The sequence below is a fragment of the Carassius carassius genome, chromosome 11 (genome assembly GCF_963082965.1).
Source record: "Carassius carassius chromosome 11, fCarCar2.1, whole genome shotgun sequence".
NCBI classification, from domain to species: domain Eukaryota; kingdom Metazoa; phylum Chordata; class Actinopteri; order Cypriniformes; family Cyprinidae; genus Carassius; species Carassius carassius.
The window spans coordinates 16,491,637-16,511,100 of record NC_081765.1 but is presented as its reverse complement, the minus strand read 5'-3'; the positions used below and the strand labels follow the sequence as shown (position 1 = coordinate 16,511,100).

Genomic DNA, 19,464 nt, shown 5'->3' with positions numbered 1-19,464 from the left:
GCTGCATGACTTTGGTATTGAACCTGCCGGCATATCAAAAGTAATGTTTTTAAGTGACCAGGGCGCAAACATAAAAGCTGCCCTTCGCAGCTACAAGTGGGTGCCGTGCACAGCCCATGTCATTAACATCGTTCTCAAACACACATTTGATGTAAAAGAGAACACCCAACATATATGCGCGACGTGAATGATGTCATTGCAAAGTGCAAAAGCCTTGTAACATACCTGAAAAAATCCGGGACTGTAGTACAACTCCCTCACACTGTGACACAGGAATGCGAAACCCGTTGGAACAGTAAAGTTGCAATGATGCAGTCAGTCAGTAAACAGTATCGTGAAATCCAACAGGCCTTGCAGGATAAAGATCAGCTCCACAGAATGGATGGCATTCAGCTGGATGTGTTAAACACAGTTACTGAGTTTTTGCTGCCTTTTAGAACTGCGAGTGAAGAGTTGGAGGGTAATACGTATCCAACTATTCAGCTGGTCGTGCTTTGGTTTTTTAAACTGAAGAAACACTGCGAGCCCCAATACGGTGATCCGGAGTACATGGTTTATATTCGGGCTCAGGCAACGCAGCTGCTAAACGAGAAAATGTCCATCAGCGTCACCCACAAGCTTGGAACGTTTCTTTGTCCCCGTTTTAAGTCCCTGAAGATGTTTCAAGCGGAGGAAAGAAACGCTGTGTACGACCAGGCCAGAAAACTTGTCAGGGAATTTAACAGTGCGCCGCTTACACCTCCAGCAAGTCTGAGGGAGCCAGAGCCGATGCCTCGAGGTGAGTATTGTAACACCAGCAAATAGGCTTTTTAGCTATAGTGGTCTAATGCATGTTTTAAAGGTTAAATATTGTTATATTTTATTTTTAGTTGACGAAGCCGAGCGAGTCATAAGAAAAAGAGATGCGTTTAGTGAGTGGGAGGATGAAAGTGAAGTTGCCGCCGAGAAAGACGAGGTTCAGCGCTACATTGAGGGACAGTTCTGCTGGGACGGAGAGGACATTCTTAGCTTCTGGCAGTCCCAGTCAATCGCCTTTCCTGTGCTTTCCAAGCTGTCAAAAATGATACTCTGTATCCCGGCCACAAGCGCATCAAGCGAGCGCACATTCAGCTCTGCTGGCCGGGTGCTGGAGTCTAGGAGAAATAGATTAAACCCCGGTACAGTGGATGCCATTCTTTTTTTGCACAGCGAACGCAAAAACGCCAAATGAACATTTCCATGTGCTAAATAATCAAAAGTTCATTGGTTATATGTAGCGTACTAGGTTGTAAATTGTTGGCCAGCCTATTAGATGATTACAAACGCTGCTTTGTAAATGTTTAAAAAATGTTATCACATGACCTGATAAATGGTTCATTTCATTCATTCATACTTAATCGTCTGTTGTTGTCAGTTAACAGGGCGATGTTTCTGCACTTTCAGGCTGTAATAAAGGCTGTTTTCATTTCCATTACAATGCATGTCTATTTAATGGTCGCCGGGGCGGGGCGGGGCGGGGCGGGGCGGGTTGTAAAAATAGATACAGTGGTGCGGTGCGGTGCGGGCCAAATAATTTCATAAATGCGGGACCCGCGGGTTGGAAAAAAAGCCGACCCGCGCATCACTACTGTATACTACAGGCAAGTATAATACTGACACCTAGTGGTTAGTTTCTATACAACTACACTATCACTACATCCCCTTTCCATTAGACATAAAGAATAAGTTATTACAACAAATGACTTCTAGATTATCTAACCACTAAGTAAGCACTGTACACATTATACAGGATGTATAGTATCAAATAATAATCTCCAGAATTATTTGCTTTACAATCACAGTAACAATAATCAACGGATTACATGTTCTTTTATCTTTTCATTTATGAACCTTCTAATGCTTCTGATCTGTTTAAGCCATATTCATAGGTTCAGTCTATCAGGAGGCTTTACTGTGCGATTGGATCTTCTCAGCACAGGTGAATGCATTTCTTTAGCTTGCTCATTGTGATGCACTACTGGAAGTGTTTCAGATGTTGACTCTGCACAGTCAGTGTCACCTGTATGTGTATTCTCTACTGTCTCTTTTGTTTTTAGCAGACTTCTCCTGTTTCTTCTCAGGATCTGACCATCTTCTGTCCTCACAGTGTAAGACCTTGGCTTCACCTCCTCCAGGACTGTGGCTCTTTTAGTCCAGGTATTGGAATCCTCAAGTCTTACTGTGTCATTATTTGAGAGTGGTTCTAGGCCTTTTGATGCCTTGTCATAATTCGCTTTTTGTCTCAGTTTCAGGTGCTTTTGTTTTCTTTTCAGGTACTTCCTCTTGTTTTGTGTTGCTAAGCACGGAAGTGTGGTTTGTAATCTGCGCCCCATCAGTATTTCAGCAGGAGACACACCGTGTTCTAGTGGAGAAGCACGGTAATTCAGCAGAGCTAAATAAGGATCTGATTGACTGTCCACTGCTTTCTTGAGTAGTAGTTTCACAATGTGAACACCTTTCTCTGCCTTTCCGTTAGACTGTGGATATAATGGGCTCGATGTCACGTGTTGAAACCCATATTCCTCAGCAAACTTCTGGAAGTCCCTTCCACTGTAGCATGGCCCATTATCACTGCAAACCACCTGCGGAATGCCGTGTCTCGCAAAGATGGATTTCATGTGTGTTATCACACAAGCAGAAGATGTATTGGACAGCAACGCAATCTCTGGGTAATTTGACAGGTAGTCTATCACCAGCAAATAGTTTCGTCCGTCCAGAAAGAATAAGTCAGTTCCAACTTTCTGCCATGGTTCATCCGGTGGATCAGTGATGATCATTGGCTCCTTTTGTTGCTTAGCATGATGCTTCAAGCACGTATCACAGGTTGACACCATCTTGTCTATGTCTGCGTTTATTCCGGGCCAGTAGATTGCAGTTCTAGCCCTTCTTTTACATTTCTCGGCCCCAAGGTGTCCCTCGTGCAGTTTTTTTAACATCTCCTGTCGCAGTGACTGAGGGATAATGATCCTGCCTTGTCTCAGCAGACATCCCTTAACAACACTCAACTCTGTTCTGATGTTGTAGTACTGAGCACATTTTCCTCTAGGCCAACCTTCATTCAGATGTGTGATGACCAATTGCAGACATTTATCTTTTCCAGTCTCCACTGCAATCTGTTTGAGTTTTGTGTCTGTGACTGGAAGAGCTTCAGCTACCATGTTCACATGCTGAGTCACATCAGCCTCTGTGGAACTTTCACTTTTTCCACTCTGTTCCACAGCTCTGGACAGTGCGTCCGCCAGAACTAGATGCTTCCCTTGAGTGTACATTAGCTCCATATCATACCTCTGCAGTCGCATCATCAGTCGCTGGATTCTTGGAGACATTTGGTTCAAGTTCTTTTTAATGATGGCAATTAATGGTTTGTGATCTGTCTCTGCCACAAATGTCGGTAAGCCGTACACATAGCCGTGAAATTTCTCCAATCCATACACTAAGCCCAGGCACTCTTTTTCAATCTGTGCATAGCGACGTTCCGTCGGAGTCATCGTTCTCGAGGCATATGCGACTGGCCTCCAATTCTCTCCATCTGCCTGCAGTAGAACTGCACCCATTCCATCTTTGGATGCATCTGTCGAGATCTTTGTCTTCTTTGTCGGGTCAAAGAAACTCAGGACAGGCTCTGTGGTGAGGAGAGTCTTCAGTCTTCCCCATTCTTGTTCATGATCGGCTGTCCATCTGAACTCGCCTTTATCGCACAACAGTTCTCTCAAATAAACAGTTTTTGAAGACAGGTTAGGTATGAACTTCCCGACGAAATTGATCATTCCCATCACTCTCAATACAGCTTTTCTGTCTGTGGGTCTGGGCATTTCGAGTATTGCCTGTATTTTACTCTTGTCTGGTTCCACACCCCTTTCTGACAGCTTATCTCGAAGGAACGTGATTTCCTTCGCTCCAAACTGACACTTGTTCCTATTTAACTTGAGCCCATACTTCCTTACACGCTGTAGGACGTCCATGAGCCTCTTGTTGTGCTGTTCTATTGTGGATCCCCACAATACAATGTCATCCACATAAACACGCACACCCTCGATGCCTTCGATTACTTGTTCCATAGCCCTGTGGAATACTTCAGGAGCTGAGGAAATTCCAAATGGCATCCTCAAGAAGGAGTAGCGGCCAAAGGGCGTGTTGAATGTGCAATACTTTGTGCTGTCCTCATGTAGTTTCAGCTGCCAAAAGCCCTGAGATGCATCCAGCTTCGTAAAAAACTTAGCACCTGCCATCTCACTTATAATTTCCTCCCGTGTCGGAATCTGATAATGTTCTCTCTGTATGTGTGCATTTAAATCCTTTGGATCCATACAAATATGTAAATCACCATTGGCTTTCTTCACACACACTATTGAATTAACCCACTCCGTAGGCTCTTCCACTTTTTCTATGACTCCCATTGTTGTCATTTTATCCAGCTCTTGCCTCAGCTTTTCACGAAGTGGTGCTGGAACCCTTCTGGGTGCGTGAACTACTGGCTGTGCATCTTTTTTCAACTGTATTTTGTAGGTGAATGGTAATACTCCAAACCCTTCAAAGATGTCTGGAAACTGTTTCACGATTTGTTCCACAGTGTTCTGTGTTTCTCCATTATTTATGGTGTATATTCTTCTTACCAGACCCAGATCTTCACATGCCTTATCTCCCAACACAGAATCATGGCCATCTGGAACAACCACAAACATGAGGCAATGTTCTCTGTTTTTAACTTTTACTCTGAGAGTACATGTTCCCTTTGTTGGAATGTTCTGGCCATTATAGGCTTTGAGTTGCACAGTTTTCTGACTTATGCGCGGCTTGATTTTCATTGCTCTGACATCATACTCTGAAATCAGATTGGCTTTTGCTCCTGTGTCTAGCTTGAGTGATACTGTTACTCCATTTATTTCCAGAGCAGTCATCCACCTGTCCCGTGCAACACTATTCACATCAGCCTGTTCTGTTCTTTCTTGACTGATATCGGCCTTCTGCACCATTCCAACGAAGAATGTGTCACTGAGAAATGTTTCTTCCACTGCATGCACACGCTCTCTTTGACTTTGTCCACCTTTTGAAAAGCATTGTTTGGCAAAATGATTCTGCCCTTTACATTTAGCACAGACTTTGCCATAAGCTGGGCACTGCTTTGGCAGGTGTCTTTTGCCACATCTCTTACAGTTAAACAGTTCTTTCTGCTGTTTCAGTTTACTCATTCCGCTTTGCTGCATGTTCTCTGTTACTGCAGCTACGGCTGAATTGTCACTCCCACTCATCTTTGTGTGTTCACTAAAGGTTTTAGCATGCTGAATAGCTATCTCACTGGCATGACATATCCGCACTGCTTCATTCAAGGTTAGCTCCGTCTCTCTCAAAAGCCTCTCTCTCACTTTTTTATCATTGATGCCGAACACAATTTGGTCACGAACCATTGAATCTTGCAACAGTCCGAAATTGCATGTTTTAGCTTTCAACTTTAAATCAACTAAGAAACTGTCAAACGTCTCTCCTTGTTGTTGTAGACGAGAGCGAAAAACATACCTCTCAAAAGTCTCGTTTTTTCTTGGTGTGCAGTGTACATCAAACTTTTCCATCACCACGTCATATTTGCCTTTGTCCTCGGCCTGTGCAAACACGAGTGTGTTAAACACTTCTATTGACTGAGGTCCCGCGACGGTGAGAAGCAATGCAATCTTGCGTGCATCCGACGCTTCATCCAAGCCCACTGCTTGCAAGTACAGCGTGAATCTCTGTTTGAACATTCGCCATTCGTGATTAATGTTTCCAGTCCAGTTTACAGCGTCAGGCGGTTTAACACTTTCCATGACCACTCCTGGTACCATGTAATGTTTCTTATTTCAATGAAGAAACTGTTTGTAATTAAACTTATCTTTTAATTCACTTTCAGGTTGCGAGCAGGAACAGCAACAACACATGTGATGGTCTAACTCTCTGTCTCTGTATACTACAGGCAAGTATAATACTGACACCTAGTGGTTAGTTTCTATACAACTACAATATCACTACAGACGTCTGTGAGTTTTTGATTAATATATATCAACTCAACGCCTAAACATTTTGGTTAAACAGATGGAGGTCACAACTGCATCTGACATCACCTGAATAAAAGTAAATTCAATAATACGGAGTATAATTTAAAAACATTAATAGTAAATTAAATAGTCATTTACTAATGTAACAAGCAAATGGTGTACTCAGTCTAGTCTTTACAGTACATCTTAGAAAAGGTTCATCAAAACACCTTAAGCTAGGTTCTAATATGAACCTTTTACCACAACAAAGGTTCTAAAAATAACTGCCAAATAACCAGTGGATCATTATAGAACCTTTAAGTTCAACTTTGAAACTTTTTGATAGCTAGAAGTTCATATTTGCACTTTTGAAGTTCTTGAAGGTGTAGCTGAGTAAATTCGTGTAACTTTTCAATATGTGATAGGCCTATTTACCTCAGTACTCCTATGTTTAATAGTAACAGCACTGATCATTGGTTTGGACTACTTAGGCATAATGATTTGTCAATAAAAGTTCACCTAAAGTACTTAAATTACTTTTCCTATAGTAAAAACTGGATATAGAAGAAAAAAATGTGTATGTACTATGGACGCCAGGTGGCGATATATATCAAAAAATAGCCACAAAGTAAGCCAGAGATGACTGAAATTAAATGAGAAATATAATGTTTGAGAAAAGATTTCAGTCAGACGATTTACCAAACTGCCTTAGACACGCAGTTACTATGTTTTTTTAAGGATTTCAGATGAGAAGTGTAAATATTAGCAGCTTGATGATTTCAGGAAGGTGTGAAAATGCGTGTCTAAAAAGGTTTTTTTTTTTTTTTTTTTTTTTTTTTTAACGTGTTAAAAGACAAATTTCGTTGACGCACCCTAGTTTCTGGACGAATGCCTCCCATCTTCCAAGAAAACTAGAGAACTCTGAGGGGAGCTGTGTGGAAAGCCATTTTAACATTTAATCCGTTAAACTATACTATTATTTTACTAAATCACTATAGGCAAAGCCCACTAGCAATAATTTCAAAACTATCCCCAGCCTCCATGTGACTGACCTTCAACTTTAAAACACGGTTGAAATGTCAGTTGTTGTTTCAATGTTGATACAACTTTTAATGCTGAATGGTTGATCAACTACACTAATCAGCAAGGGTGCAATGGGGCTAATAAAGGAACACATTCTTTTCACTACTCCCATAGTGCATGATGGTACAAAATGTATATGTTTTTATTGAACATTGATGAAACAACTAATTTTTGTGGGAAAATAAACCTTTTTTTTTTTTTTTTGATAAAAATACTTTAGCTAAAGTAATACTCTAAAACTTAATATTGTTTGTACTTTTGGTTAGTTAGTTTTAAGAATACAACAACAACAAAAAACTCTTTGAATGAAATCCCATATAGCTTTGTAGTTATATATGAAATATGATAATATATTTGTTTCACTATATGGCGAAGGTTTTTAAAGTGGACACAAAACGAATATTTAATTGTTAAGTGATAATTGGCTTTATTATTGAAAAATAAAAAGATAGGCAGGGCAACAACTTTTTAGTTTAAGGAATAGCTAGTTTGCCATAAGAGGGGTTTGTTTTTTCAGTTTCACACGAAATGCGGGCGGAGTTTCTCCAGTGTGATGAGCAGCTGCTTGCTTCCATTCATTACCATATACTCGCTCGCTTGTGTCCATCATCGACCGCTTGAGTAAGCGCGCTCATGCCTAAAAGAGATCTCTGATCACATTCATTCATCACTGATGTGGACGAGCGCCGGGAGAGACTGAACGCTGAGCAGTCAGAAGGAATTTCCAGCAGTTTGTGGTGGGAATATTGATGTGAGCGGTTACTGCAGAGACTCTCCGCTCATAGAGGAGTGTTTACCGAGCAGATCTCACGCGCACTGCAATGATCGCTCCATCACATCCAGTCTGAATTTGGTCGAGTCGCTGGTGCCGACGGGGGCTGCATTGGTTATACCCCTACTAACGAGGAGATCAAAATGGGGAACAGTTTCTCCAACATATCTGCGTTTCAGTCCCTCCATATAGTGATGCTTGGCTTGGACTCTGCAGGGAAAACAACCGTCCTTTATAGGCTGAAATTCAACGAGTTTGTCAACACTGTGCCTACAATAGGATTCAACACGGAAAAAATCAAATTGAGTAACGGCACGGCCAAAGGATTAAGCTGTCATTTCTGGGACGTTGGTGGGCAGGAGAAACTCCGGCCCTTGTGGAAATCTTACAGTAGGTGCACGGATGGCATTATTTATGTGGTGGACTCTGTAGACGTGGATCGACTGGAGGAGGCCAAGACGGAGCTGCATAAAGTGACCAAATTCGCTGAAAACCAAGGAACGCCGCTCTTAGTAATAGCTAATAAACAGGACCTGCCGAGATCTCTGTCTGTGGCGGATATAGAGAAGCAGCTGGCGCTCCAGGAGCTCACGCCTGCCACCACCTACCACATCCAACCGGCCTGTGCCATCATAGGCGATGGGCTTCATGAAGGCATGGACAAACTGTACGAAATGATAGTCAAACGACGAAAAAGCCTCAAACAGAAGAAAAAGCGATAACTCTCTACAAAGCCTCCACTTGCCTTTTCCCATTGCTTATGGCCTGAGTCACTGGATTTGCCATGTCAATGTTGCACTGCTGACATGCATCTGAACGGTTGTTGTTTGTTGTTGAGCTGGATTTATGTTGCATGTAATCTTGATGGCAACCAAAATGGAAAAAACTAAATGGAAACAATTTGTTAAAAGGGCTGGTCCCCTATTAAGCTGCCATTAATTTGCATAGTCTTGTCATCAGTTTGAAGGAGTTCTCTACTGAAGCACTGTGAAAAATGCTGTAAGATGTCATTGAATGCATGATATCTTATTTTGAATCTTATGGAACATCGAGATAACTGCTGAGGACATTGTCAAGAACTGTAGCTTCAAAATCCCAGAATGAAATTGGGGTGTGAGGACCTTGTAATTCACAAAATTACTGTAACTTCACTGGGTATGAAGTCTCGTGAAGACATCTAGATTCACAGGAACTCTGAAGAACTCAAGTGATGGACTGGGCATTGCCTGGGACACGGTCCACTTCTAAGCACTTTTTTTTTCTTACCAGATAGTAGTGTACAAAACTGTAGATCAGATAATAGACTGTCAGTGTATTACAAAGTCGAAATGAATCCTGAAATATTTTGTCAATTAAAATGTGTGTTATTGCAAACATCTTATCTCATGTTCTTTATCACGAAGATATGAGGGTTAAAGGTATTTATGGTGATTGCAGCTGTATCATGGATGAATCTCTCACCAGTGTTCTAGGATCATTGGAAAATTTTACAAGTAAGAACTAATCATTTGGGCTTTTTCAGGTTCTGTTAAAGGGGAGGTAGTTTTGAGTCTACCAAGCTTTCTGTAAACACTGAAAGAAGCCATAAAGCAACCGACTGATAACTTTTCAATTGAGCTAGCTTGGGTGTTTTACCTTAAGCACAATTGAATTGAAAAAACTCATGCAATTTTATCTACATTCATTTTATGGTTTCCTACAAAAACATATATATTAAATTAACTTTTTGTGCAAAAATGTTGTGTTTGGATAGCCATGCCATCTTTGTTATTTAAGCTTAAGTTAATAAGCCCCCTTTCCAGCCATGCTGACAATGGTGTCTTTCTATCCCATATAACTCTAGGGTTTCATCCCAAGAGGAGAGAGATGGTCAGTCAATACAAAACCCCCATTTAAAAAACCTGTCTGGTCACTTACAACCGCAATTATAGTGAAAGGTTGTGGGCTTGCCTGAAATTTTTGAATTTGACCAAATTTCCAGGAAATAATTACATATGATAACATTATATGTGTTTGTTTTTTGAATGTGGTCTTTATTCATTACACTCAAACATCAAACTAAAGTCACACTAAAAAATATTTTAAAAAATAAGTTTAATGATGCCTTTTTGTAACAAACTGAAAAAAAAAATTAAATACCTTATTAAAGGGGGTAGTTGGTAAGAGTAATTTGTCTTGATTTGATATGCGAGGTGATAAGAGCCTCACTATACATGAAACTTTGATGAAGATCAGATTTCACATGGGGCTTTTGTGGAGACAGAAGGCAATTCCCTGAGCACCTCCAAATGGACAGCAGAAGATGATGCCATAATGAGGTCATCAAGGCAATCTATACATTTGTCTTGTCTAATAAAGACTAACCTAACAACTAACTTTCGCAGTTAAAGTTCAGTACCATGTTATATATTCATAGTGAATTAACAATATCCAGCATATGACATATTTAAAAGAATCTATGATGTGGATGTGAGGAATATTTACTCAAAAATTTATAGTATTTTAAATGCAATGTATATATTCAAGTCAATTAGGATTAAACACACCTTCATAAAGACAGAAACAGGTCAGCAAAAACCCAGTTAACAGAACCTTCGCAGAGATTTCAGGCAATATGTATTCTTAATAGCTACTGTCTTGGTCACACATGATTAAACCATATAGGACTTTCCTCTAACAAAGACTGGAACGGTGACAAAAATAAGCAAAATGCCACACACTCTCACATTTCTATTCTGAATGTTAACTAAAACTGTTGCCAGAACAAACAATTGTTCTGAATATGGTTTAAAACAAAATTAAATAAAAATGCATGTCAAACCCTGTCCAAATCAAAAGAAAGCTAAAGATTGTTTAAGAACTTTTGAGATTTTCTGAATGTGTGTATGCTTTAAGGAGGGTGTTTCTAAGTGTGTGGTCCTTCACATGTGGAACATGCTGATGGTCTTTGTTCTCAGCTGCAACTTCTGTTGGATCTTATTGTCTTGCATATATAGGCTACAGTACAGACCAAAAGTTTGGACACACCTTCTCATTCAAAGAATTTTCTTCATTTTCATGACTATGAAAATTGTAGATTCACACTGAAGGCATCAAAACTATGAATTAACACATGTGGAATTATATATGGAATTATATACATAACAAAAAAGTGTGAAACAACTGAAAATATGTCATATTCTAGGTTCTTCAAAGTAGCCACCTTTTGCTTTGATTACTGCTTTGCACACTCTTGGCATTCTCTTGATGAGCTTCAAGAGGTAGTCACCTGAAATGGTCTTCCAACAATCTTGAAGGAGTTCCCCGAGAGATGCTTAGCACTTGTTGGCCCTTTTGCCTTCTGTCTGCGGTCCAGCTCACCCCTAAACCATCTCGATTGGGTTCAGGTCCGGTGACTGTGGAGGCCAGGTCATCTGGCGCAGCACCCCATCACTCTCCTTCTTGGTCAAATAGCCCTTGATGCCTTCAGTGTGACTCTACAATTTTCATAGTCATGAAAATAAAGAAAAATCTTTGAATGAGAAGGTGTATATATATATATAGTATGCTAGTATGTGTATAAAAAATGCATATTAAGCTGCCCATTTAGCACTTAGTCCTCTTGTCAATCAAACGCATACTTCTGCCCCATATGTGTAAATTGTGCTTAGACTGGAGGTGCTTGAAAGAAAGAAAAGTGTGAGATGTGAGTGAGAGATCTACGGAGGAGGGGAAAGCTGTTTACATTTCCCTAGAGAGGGGGATGGGGACAGAGACGCATAATGGCTGAGTGTCTGTGCTTTGGACAGGGGTTTGTGGCTGGAAATCTCCAGGATCCTTGAGGGAATATAGCCCAACAGAAAGAAGAAACCTTCAGTAAATGGCTGCAGATCAATGTCTGTCCTCCCTCTCATGGGAGAGAGAAGTACAGAATGAGAGCCACAACCATCAGGCCTGTATCACCATAATTCAAGTATCAAGAAGCGTTATTGGCATTTAGCATTATAAAAGCATTATAAAAGCAAGTATGTGCAAAAACACTCAATCTAACAGTCTCTAAATTACATGTTTTATCATGGTTTTAACTGAATGTCAGTACAGTGTCAGTAGAGCTACAGAAAACAGTATCAAAAAGTCTGATCAAGCATTAACAATCCTTAAACAAAAAAGATTTCAAACCACTTATTATGTCCTTTACCTTCTTAAGCTCTGCAGGTGGGAGTCTCCCACTGGATTTAGGGTCAGGTCACCCTCTTTTCCCAGCATGCTTGGCTGCACATGCAGGGGCGGTAGTGTCTGATTCTGTGTAGAGGTTGTACAGTGCTTATTTATTATCCAATACCATAAGAGACAAATGTATCAGATTATCTGAAAAAAAAAAACTATATAAAAAAACCGAACTTCAATGCCTTTAAATCACATATATTGTGTAACATCTAAGTTATTACCAACTTTCAGAAGTTTGGGCTCAGTAATAATTTTTTAAAGAATAATTAAAATGAAAAATTTTGCTTAGCAAGGACGCTTCGTTTGGCTTGGCTTGATTAACATGTTGCTCTCCTGCTCACTGTTGGTAGCACAGAGAGAGGCTTCTGGAACACTCCTCCAAACCCCACACCACAAAATACAGCATAATTAATCTATGAGAAACAAATTGTGTAAACAATCTAAATCACATTGCACCAGCAGTCACAAAGAGACAAATTAATTAGGTCTTTAATCTAATGACAAAGGGCATCTGTCAGACTCAGAATAAACAAACAGGCGTTTGACATCAGCAGACCAGTGCAACCCATGAGCAGTACTGAACCACTGGAGATCCACACAACTCTCAGGAAAACAGAGCAATGAAGAAACTATCCATGATACATGGCTTTATTCTTTATTCAGAAAGCTGAATATGAAATATTAGCTTATGTACATGCTTCAGGCATAACAAGCTTTTGTAAAGCTTCTGTCTCTTATGTCTTGACTTTGTACCATTGTAACAGAAACCACAAATGGATATTTGATAAGTGTGAAACAGCAGCTACACCCAGCAGACTTTTTGTTCTGAAGAGAAATCTGGGTTACATCCCACACCCACCTCTTCTAACGTAATAGACGTAATATCTTTTTAGGCCATTATAGAATAATTTAATTGTTTGTGCGTATTGCAATGAGGCTGACTATAACTTTGGGACACTATAGTATCAGGTGATTAAGCTGAATTGATTGAAAAAGTGAAAAAATTGATAAAGGTACATTTCAGCCCTAAGCTAAATCAACATCACTTTTGGCATAATATTAATTACTGCAAAAAAAAAAACAAACATATAACATCCCTCCTTTTCTTTAAAAGAAAAAAAAAATCTGGGTTACAGCTGTGAGGCACTGAGTGCATGGGGCCAATCTGTAAAGATTAAAATACTGTCTTTTTAGCCACGAAATATAAACAATGCATGTTAACAGGATTTAAGCAGAAAAAAAGAAAAAAAAAATTCTATATGTCGTTTTATCCAGCTTTGATATTTTGTCACCATGGTTTAATGCCTAAAAGTTTAAAATCACCAAAAAAATTTATGAGCCCATCTTTTCAGCTCAAACGAAACAGTTTTTGCAATAGGATTAATGTAAGTACTTTGACAAAATTATAACCTTCCCAATTATTTCCATTGCAAGTGCTTCACTGCAACAGTGCGTTTTTGCTGGTCAAATATATAGCTTGTTGTAATCAACAATTTGCCACAAATTCTGTCGATTAAACTTAACGTATTGAATATGTATATTGAATTTTAATTGAAGAGAATCTGTAGGCCTCTATTAGTTTCAGCAGTTAATACTGAAGAGCATTATCTTAAATCTTATCTCATGAACTGATCAGTGACAATTTCTATGAAGACTTTGTGTCTTGTTTTCTTCTGCTACATTCCTTGATTAGGAGACATTTCGATGCCATGTCCACTTTCCTTGAGAACGTGAGATGGCCACTGATGTGCTTCAGTTTTCGGCGGCCCAACCTGGAGAATTTCTTTCAGATGGAAATGGAGCAACTTTCTGTTGCCCTGCTCTCCATTGTTCCCTCTCTCTCTTTCTCTGTCCAATCCTATCTGACTCTCTTGTTCCTCGTGTGCCCCTGTTCTACTGAATATAACTCAGCAACACAAAATTTTCAGTTCATTTTTTGAAGCACATTTTCTGTACACTAAAATAGCATTTTCCACACTGTATTTCTGAACTCTAGGCTGGACAAATGTATACATATATGCCCTTAAAAGTTGATTGTTCCACTGTATAACAAGAACTTCCTTTCACCTCTTTCATTCATAAATAGAAACTCATTATGAATGTGGGAAACTAAACCAATCGAATCCAGCTAGAAGTTGTGCTGGTCCTGGTTGTTATTAAATGATTACCCTGGTATATAGTCTACAAATGCATTATTTTAGTGATCAAATGCTTTGTATCAAAAATATTTTTTGGGCAAACATGATACATGTTATTTTAGTATTCTTTGACAGACAGTCTAAAGCCTTACTGTGAGGTCCATGCTGTTTCGCAAACACCAGTGTGTTAGATTTCCCAACAAAACCACCATTGTCTAGTTGGGGTGATGCAAGCCTGTATGTTACATCTACGTACACGACATGTACAAGATTCTTTTAGATAAAAAAAAAAAAAAATTATATATATATATATATATAAAAAATATATATAATATATTATATATATTATATCTAGTATACGTACACGATATGTACAAGATTCTTTTAGATATAAAAAAATTATATATATACATATATATATATATATATATTTTTTTTATCTAAAAGAATCTTGTATCTAGTATCTCTAGTATACTGCAGTGCGATCACCTTAATATTTTGAGTAGACAAGTATAAATTGTTATGTATAATCCATAATGATCATCATGGCTTCCTCTTATTAGCAGGCTCTTTTGGTTGTCTTTCCCTCAGCTCATCAAAGTCATTCAGAGTTAAATGTCTTATGTTAGTGTTCAGTGCCTGTTTTCAGCTTCTTTTTGGAACTATAAAGTCTGGATTTGAGTTGAGTTTAAGGATGGTCAGAGATCTGCACTATTTGGCCAAGCAGCACTATTTGCTCGGCGAAGCCTTTTTGTGAAAAGTGTCACAGGTCAAAGGTTAAAGTTCTATTAGTCTACACATGGTTGAGTAAACCAGCTCTAAATGCATAAGTCACACTAATGCATGCAGGAAAGACACAACACGACATCCTGGAAAAATATCATCTAAAATATGATGAATATAATCATTCGTTAAATTAAAAAAAACATCAGCTTTAAAGAATAAACAAAATGAAATAAATAAAATGACAGAGACAAATTTGAAACATCAAATCAGGATTTTCATTTACATTTATTGTGTAAGTGGTTTAAAGGTCTGAAATGAATTGAATTTTATTTTAAGACTGCATAAAAAAAAATTATTTTTCTTGGTCTGTTTATGTAACAAAATGTTCAGTAATGAAATTCAGTACTTCACTTTTTGTTGTTTTTCTATTTAAATGTAAAGGACTAATTCTGGGTACTTTATTGCCATATGTGACTCTTTTTTTTTTCTTTTTTTTTTCATGACAGGATGAATAACAGAAGCTGACATTAAGCTAGACTAAGCTCAACTTAAAGAAAAACGTATCAGGTATAACAAGGTGTGTGTGTCTCTTCTCTTGGTCAAAATGCCCAGAACAGAACATGAAAGTTTTTATGTATAGGCTCCATTTTTAAATTCTAACCATTATTGGACCTTACCATACCATACCATACCATAGTTGGGATCACAGTGTGACTGGAAATGATAAGACAGAATTCAACACTGGAGAGAAAAAGAAAACATTATAGTCATTGCTTGTTCTTCTTCAAAAGTGTTGACTCCATGACATGTCATGCTTACTTGTAGCAGTGTGTGGGCTGAACTGCTGAGCACAGTGTTCTTCTGAGAATCCCACAGCTCTGTCACCCTTTTCAAAATCTAAAGATTTCAAAACCTCTTCACAGACACCTAATAAATAAATAGTGCATACCATATAACCTATGGAACCTTGTTGGAACGAAAGTTGCCTAATTTATAACCACTTCTGCTGATAAAACGTAAGTATGCATGATAAGCAAGAACTTAAACTAAATGTTTGGTGACCAGTTCTAGACTGGCATGGAGCCATAAAGCGTCACATCTCCACAAAATCAGTTTTAAATGCATGATTAATGACTGCGCAGGATCAGTCTGCCTCATTGTCTTCATCTAAATTCTTCCACATGACCTCACAGCATGGTGCAAATTGAATAAAAAGCTGTGCAAGTGTGCAAGGCAAGACACTTTGATACAGAAGCCTTTGATTGTTTTAAAGGGGAGGAGAGGTGCTGTTAGTAATAAAGATGATCTGAGATTTCTTCATCCACAGCATAAAATATTTAAAATCACTCAGGCTAAGAACACTAGAACACAAAGTATGTGTGGAGATTCACATAGGTCTCAACTCTTTGTTTTAAAAACCGTCCAAAAAAAAAAGAAAAAAGATCAGCTTATTACAGATACAGGATGTGCTAACGTTTCTCAATATGAGTGTCTCTGAAGGTGTGACGTCAGCACTCACACCTTTAAAAGCTGCTTCTGGCTTACTATTCCTTGCATTTCCACATCTACAGGACGAAAAAAATAAATTAAAAAAGTTGAACCGTGGCATGTTTCATCAACATACTACTGTTCATAAGTTTGGCACTGGTAAAAAAAAACAAAAAAGAAAAACACTAAAAGAATTAACCCTAAAATTTATTTTTAAAATGCATATCATATGCTCACCAAGGCTGCATGTATTCAGTTAATACAGTAAAACAGTAATATTCCTAAATATTCTATTTAAAAATGTAATTTATTTATTTAAAAAGCAGCAGCATTACACATATCCTTCAGAAATAATACTAATATCATGATTTTTACTGTTATTATCAATGTTTAAAAAAACATATTAAATATATATATTTTTTATGAATTATTATCAGTTTAAAAAAAAATCTCAAAATCTTTTGTAACAATATGAATGGCTTTACTGTTACTTGATCATTTTAATTCACCTTTGCAGAACACAAAAATCTTTTTTTTTATTTTTTTTTATAAGTGGCCCATGTAGGTGACTGACCCATGAGTGGCATTTGTTCTTTTTGACCAACATGATTCCCTTCTGCTGAAATGTGAGAGAGAGGCAGAAGGATCTCGTAATGACATACAGCTTTGTTTATGATCAACCCACTTTCACAAAAGTGAGAGGGAATCAAGAGGTTGACATGGCAACCGGTCCATCTGGTCACACTCCAGCTGTCTTGAGAGAATCATAGGGTTTCAGTGCATGGGGGAAACTCTTCACAAGAACGCCTTGAATGTGAAACTCTGTACTTCTTCTGAAGCTACAGATAACACTCAGTCTATGTTCAACAAACTAAAATAAGACAAGACAAGTAAAAACATAATCTATTTTATTATCATCTTCTTCCTAAAACATCTCTGTATTATAAATTAAATACATGTGGTTGGACAGACTTGGAAATTAACACTTCCTTTGTTTTGCAACTGACTGAAAGTTTTTCATGTCAAAATTTGACTGTCAAAATTAAATTCCTATTTATTTCCTCAATATGATTTTCCTAAGTTTATAATATGTCACCACATGCTTCCGTTTACACTACTTTCAACTTTTCTTCAGCAAAAAAAGTTGCTATATAGTATTCTGCCACTCTTCTAGTGGCTGTTCTGTCAGGAAAGGTCTAATGTGGTCATGCCATCTTGCTTCCATGAGCGCAGATTACATCTTCACACAGATCTATTGACTCTTATATGATTTCCCTGTTTTGTTGGTCACAGTCGACAGTTGTTTCTTCTGCTCCAAGCTGAACAGATTGAAGTTGTTTCTTTACACAAAGAAAAACAATGTAAGTGTTTTACATCAAAGATTATGTTTCAGACCAATAAAGACACACTGTCTTATTCCTACACTCTCAGACAAAAAGATACAAAAGCTTTCACTGGGGTTCTACTCTTTTAGAAGTTACGGATGTGTATTATTTAGGTTTTAATTTACGCACTAATATGTACACTTTAGGTTCTAATATGTAATGTATCCTTAAGGGATAAATAAGATACAAAGGTATACCTTTTGAAAGGGTATCCCCAATGACAGCTTTTGTACCTTTTTTCTGAGTGTGTATAGCTTACAATGTGTTAAGATTCATGCATATTCCTGTCATTAGATTTTTTTATTGTATTTATTTTATGAAAAAAGTATACATATTCTTAAATGAAGTGATCATGCAACAACATTTTCTTTTAATTACCTCTTCAATTAAAAAGTACAATCTACATATTTCTGAAACATTTTTTTAAATGAACAATCTATTTGGCTCAAAAATATCTGGGCTGGGAATTCTAAATGTTTTTCCAAATATTTTTTCTCCCCCACTGTGGATATGTTTTTTTTTCATCATTTAAAGATAAACAAATTATTCATCATTCGTTATCTTTAGCTATGACATAATTGTGTGTGTGGGAATGTGATTCATTTGGCATCTTAAATGCCATTAGTCAAATGCTGACCATTCATCCACACTTTTTGATGACTCTGAAATTTATTTAGCATATTCTGTGTAAAATAGTGAGAGCGTTAGGCTGCTGCATTGCTAAATCAATAGCATGAGTCGGTGGATTATTACTGATGCAGGTATTGTGACTAATCTGTGTACTTTAAAGATTTCGACATTGTGCAATTGATTCAAAACTTACTATTGGTTAACAGTATCTATTCAGATAGAAAATATAAAAAATTCCAATAAACCTAATATTTGTTGATGAATATCATGGTGTATGAACTGATGAAAGAATTTGCTAACTGTAACGATATCAACCTTCATATTCATCCGGAAGAAGGAGGCGGGAACCGGCGGACAATCAAAAACATTTTAATAACAAAATAAACACAAAACAGCGCACCAGCCCCTCACGGACGACTGGTGCGCATAAAATAAAAACCAAAACACAACTAAAAGCCCAGGCCTGGTCCTCTCTCGTCCTTCACTGTCGTCGCTCCAGTTTTATATCCTTCCATCTCCTCCATGGGCCTCGAGACCGGTGGGACGAACAGGTGTAGTTCATCTCCAATCACTCCCCCGGCCTCGCTCCCATGTCCCTCGGGCCCCGCCCCACTCGTCACACTAACATTTACTGAAATATATTTCTAAGTTTAAACAACTTGGTTGGACATATTAGTGAGTTAAGCTAAACAGAACATTCAAATTGAATCAAAGGACTGAAAGGCATTTATCCAGCATCAAATAAATAAAAATCTAAAGCTGCTGACTGCTGCCAAACATTCCTCATGAAGGAAAGGACCGAGCCATTCATTGTTCCTTCTGAAGAAGGTAGAATGGCCTTTCTTTGCACAACTACAAAAACAGCAAGAGTGAAAAGTAGACAGAGACAGAGACTCCTTGTACAAAGGTTGATTCATGGCTGAGAGACTATTAGTCAGTAATAAAAGAACAACTTCACCCTGATGTAAGCTGGGAGGTGGTGGGGGTGGAAGTGATCAGGAAGGTAGGAGATT

General features: G+C 38.2%; 2 protein-coding genes across 12 annotated transcripts in view; both read left to right on the top strand.

The window, feature by feature from the left end:
• Positions 1 to 19,464, top strand: part of LOC132152888 (zona pellucida sperm-binding protein 4-like) — a 240,818-nt gene that overhangs the window by 194,584 nt on the left and 26,770 nt on the right. The window lies entirely within an intron of this gene.
• LOC132152904 (ADP-ribosylation factor-like protein 4C) lies at positions 7,654 to 9,252 on the top strand. Its single transcript, XM_059561884.1, has one exon. The coding sequence runs from the start codon at positions 8,022 to 8,024 to the stop codon at positions 8,598 to 8,600; it is 579 nt and encodes a 192-aa protein (XP_059417867.1). The 5' UTR covers positions 7,654 to 8,021; the 3' UTR covers positions 8,601 to 9,252.